This window comes from Macadamia integrifolia, unplaced genomic scaffold (genome assembly GCF_013358625.1).
Source record: "Macadamia integrifolia cultivar HAES 741 unplaced genomic scaffold, SCU_Mint_v3 scaffold2000, whole genome shotgun sequence".
NCBI classification, from domain to species: Eukaryota; Viridiplantae; Streptophyta; class Magnoliopsida; order Proteales; family Proteaceae; genus Macadamia; species Macadamia integrifolia.
In genome coordinates this window covers 803-4961 of record NW_024868459.1, presented here as the reverse complement: position 1 = coordinate 4961, position 4159 = coordinate 803, and the positions used below count along the sequence as shown (strand labels likewise).

Below are 4159 nucleotides of genomic sequence, written 5' to 3'. Positions count from 1 at the left end.
GGGGGGGGGGATCCATGTAGCTGACCCAATTTAGTTGGGAAAAGGCTGATTTGTTGTTGTTGTTGTAGACGAACATCTGGGCTTCAATGCCTTATTGAGACAGATGCCTTCGAAACTAAATTGTACTTTCACAATCGATTCTTTCTCCTAAATGGCAGTTCAAAAACTTACAATAGCTTCACACATCAGAATAAATTTGAAAATAAGTAATAAATATGGCAACCAACCATCAGTCTAAGTTCAAAGAATAATTGAACTAAACCAAAAAATAAAAAAGAAAAGAAAAGATAAAGAAGAACATTTAAGAATAAAGGTACATTTAAGAAAAAGACGAGACAGCATATGTGACATATTAAGACTGAAATATCTCACACTCTTTATAGGTTAATGGACGAATCTATAATATTCAAGCAGTTAAGACTAGTACTAGTTAACAAAATCTTAACTTACAGAAGACATTGGATAACTGGTTAACAGTATAATCTACAGAAAACGATCCTCGCACAGGTACCCCGTTCACAAGATAGACGTTTGTATTTTTGAAAACTCTTGAAATGTCAGAAGAGTTCTCTAGATTGAGGGTTGGAAAGCAGATCCCAGCTTCATCCTTCGTCAATTGTACATCGCACCATAAGATCACATCTGCTAAACTAGTCATCAGTGCCATATTGTAGGCCTCATAACTGGAATCAGGAAATATCCCTGAGAAACCACCCCTTGCAACAACTAAAGGTGCATTTCCTGCAAACAGAACTAAAAGATAAGCCTGCCATACATGACATAGTAAATAACCAAGAATAAAGCAATAACAATAAGCCTGTTTGACAAAGATATCATAAACATATGGGAATTGGTTTGTCATAGTAACTAAAAAATAAAAAATAAACAACTATAAATCAATAATGGATAAGAAAACAACCATGGAAGGCCAACTACTAAATTCTCCTAGGCAACCATCTAAAAGATTTCTGACTCTCCAAATCTTCTTTCAGGAATTAAATAAGTTGTGAAGATCATAGGGTAACAGAATTTCAGTATTTTATTGTATGCCTGAGATACAAAAGCCACAAACAGAAGAGTTATATTAAAGTAAATATTCCAGACAAAGACCAAGCTTTTCTGATGAATTGGCAGCGAAAAGAACGATCAGTTAAAAGAATTGGTGAGGAAAGCATCCGTTCTTCGAGTTTGTAAGAACTAATTTCCTTGCAGAATCTACAACTCCGAAATTTTCATGCAATTATGAAACGAAATTCAAGAGGAGAGGGGGAAGAGAGAACGAAACCTATTCGTGCACATGTTCGGATAGCTCAACTGGTTCCAAAGTAAAACAAGCATATGTATAATGGTAGAAGAACAAAGTGAGAGAGTAGAGAGAAGTAGGTGAGAGAAAATGTAAAAGAAGACGCACCACTCAAGGTCTGCCATGAACCGCTGCCTTTTGATCCCCGAGAAGTGACCACAGCAGCTTGATGTAGCAGAAACAGCACAAATAGTGATCGGAGGATCGGCATTGCCGCCGAGGTTGCCGGAAAGTTATACCATTCTTATTATCTCACTGGTATACGTCAAACCGGGCTCTTCCTAAATCCATTAACTGAGGGGCTTTAAATAGCCAAGGGAATACAAAGGATAAGGGAGGACATGTGGGACCCAAGCCATGTGTCCTTCACATGGACTTCACATGCTTGTGGGACCGTATGTCGGAAGTGTCGGCATACATACTCAATACATACATTACTCAATACATACATACACACTCTACTCAATATCAGTGTCCGAAGAGCTGCTGTATGGATAGAATGCAGTTGTATCGATGAGCCAATCGTCATAGGCATCCATGAGAGGAATGAGACGAGGGCAAGGAAGTCGACCGTTCTGATGAAGTTCCCAAGCAGAATCAACAGTCTGGAGAAGTGGGGCTGGAACTTGATGGGGCTGAGTATCATTAGCCTGACACATGGTATGAAGAAACTGTCGCCACTCTGATCGATGCTGTCGTCGATTGATGAAGAGAGTATAGGGCTTTGTTCCATACACATGGTAGTCTGTTGTGTAGTCAATGTAATGGCAGGGTTGGAGGGTATGAGGAGGGTCAGTGACTTGGAGCACTGCTGGAGGTTTATGGAAAAGGATAATGGTATGGTGCATAGGGATATCAGGGGAATCCTCTGGTGGGAGAAGAGAGGTGAAGAGATTCAACCAGGTTTCCATTGGAGCAAAGAGCTGTAGAAACTGGAGAATAGGACGGATGGGTTGATGAGGGTTTATTGGGTCACACCAGCGAGAACACATGGAGTGGATGGCGTGAAGGGGAAAACTTATGGCTATGGAGTAAGCCGTACATAAATGCCAGAAGATGCATTTATATATGAGGGGTAAGGTTTGTAGGTCATAGAAGGTATTGAAGGTGAAAACTGTGAGGTAGGGGAAGTCTGGGTGGCAAGAAGAACCAGCAAGAAAGAGACCTTCTTGTCGAAGGGCTATTCTGAGAAGCTGGATAGCTGTGAGCTTACTGTAGGTAAGAATGGCTTTATAGGTTAGGGTTTGAAGGATTTCAGCAGGAAGATGAGGAGGGATGTTACAACAGAGGTTATGGCCAGGTGAAGGTTGTGGTGTGGCTGAGGAGGAGGAAGATGAAGCTCCTGGAGTTAGCGGGTAGAGGAGTGGGATGACCGAAAAGGTAGAGGTAGGGCGAGAGAGGAAGTCTGCCAAGACATTTTCTTTGCCTTTGATGTGTTTGATATCAAAGGACCACTTTGAGAACCATTGAGCCCAGCGGAGCAGTTGATCATTAGGAAGTTGTTTCTGTCGGAACTCAAGCATTCGAGGGAAGCTTGACATATCTAGTTCAATGAGGAACCTGTGTCCAATGAGGTGAAACTGGAATTTTTCAATACCACGGCGAACTGCAAGAATTTCCTTGAAAGTGGAGTGGTAATGGGCTTCAGAGATTTTGAATGATCCACTCTTGTAGCCACAAACTGTTCTTGTAGAATCAGGGTTTTCTTCTAAGAAAACTGCACCCCAGTGAGTATCACTAGCATCTGTTTGGAGAATCCTACGTCCATCAGAAAGAATCTGTAAACAGGGAAGTCTTGTAGTTAACTGCTTCAGAGCATGAATAGCTGCAGAGTGTTCAGATGACCAGGGAGGAGTATTCTTTCTCAAAAGTTGATGAAGTACAGACGTGTGTCTGATTTGTTGAGGAAGAAACTCAGTCATGTAATTGACTATACCAAGGAATTGTTGAACCTGGTGCTTTGTCAGGGGTCCATCAGGAAATTGCTGTAAAGAGGTAGCAATATGTGGTTGGAGCTCATATGTTCCTTTGGTAATAGTGACGCCGAGAAAATCAATGGTTGAGACACCAAGCTGCATTTTCTTCGGGGAGAGCATGATTCCATAGTTTTGAACAATCTGATGGAAATGTTGGAGAAGACTTAAATGTGCATCCTGTGTAGATGAAAACAGAAGAATGTCATCAATATAAATTAGGGCCTGATCTTGTATGGGAGCAAAGATCTGCATCATGGCACGCTGGAATATTGATGGAGCCGTCTTCAAACCAAATGGCATAACTGTCCATTGTAAATGATGACCAGGGACGCAAAAAGCTGTCTTTGGTCTATCTTCAGGAATAATTCCGAGTTGCCAAAAACCTGCTTTTAGATCAAACTTGGAGAAGACAGTTGCTGAAGCTAATTGAAGTAACAGAGCTGGACGCGTTGGTAATGGAAATTTATCATCAGCCAGGAAAAAGTTCAAAGGCCGATAATTAATAACCATTCTCATTTTTCCACGGATCTGTTCTGTTCTTTTGTTCACATAGAACGCCTGACATGCCCAGGGGGAGACAGTGGGTTCAAGTAGTCCTTGAGCTTGTAATTGAGTAAGTTCTTGGACTGCAAGCGTCAAATGTTCAGGGGGCATTCCAGGGTGACTGGCTTTTGTCGGATTGACATCTTCATTCTTCTTAAAAGGTAAGGAGATGAAGAACTTTGAATTCTGCCAGAGAGGATGTGTACACTTTGTCAAGAACTCAGTATGAGAGTCTGCACAGGAGGTTTGCAGAAGTTTTCCTTTGAACTCATCAAACAAAGTAGGACCTGTTCCTGCAAGAAATATGTTAGAAAAAGGGGACCAGGGGAGAAGTTGT

At 41.4% G+C, this 4159-nt stretch overlaps 1 protein-coding gene across 1 annotated transcript; it reads right to left on the bottom strand.

Annotated features, from left to right (window-relative positions):
* Positions 1 to 3: 3 nt before the first annotated feature.
* On the bottom strand, positions 4 to 1579 carry LOC122065415 (glycerophosphodiester phosphodiesterase GDPDL3-like). Its single transcript, XM_042629234.1, has 2 exons — positions 1412 to 1579; positions 4 to 741 (listed from the first exon to the last, which is right to left on the bottom strand). The coding sequence occupies exons 1-2, from the start codon at positions 1512 to 1514 to the stop codon at positions 431 to 433; spliced, it is 414 nt and encodes a 137-aa protein (XP_042485168.1). The 5' UTR covers positions 1515 to 1579; the 3' UTR covers positions 4 to 430.
* Between the last annotated feature and the right edge of the window lie 2580 nt (positions 1580 to 4159).

Coding starts and splice junctions, on each gene's coding strand:
- LOC122065415 (XM_042629234.1), bottom strand. CDS start 1,514: ATGCCGATCCTCCGATCACTATTTGTGCTGTTTCTGCTACATCAAGCT. Junction 742..1,411: donor TTCATGGCAGACCTTGAGTG/GTGCGTCTTCTT, acceptor TTCTGTTTGCAG/GAAATGCACCTTTAGTTGTT.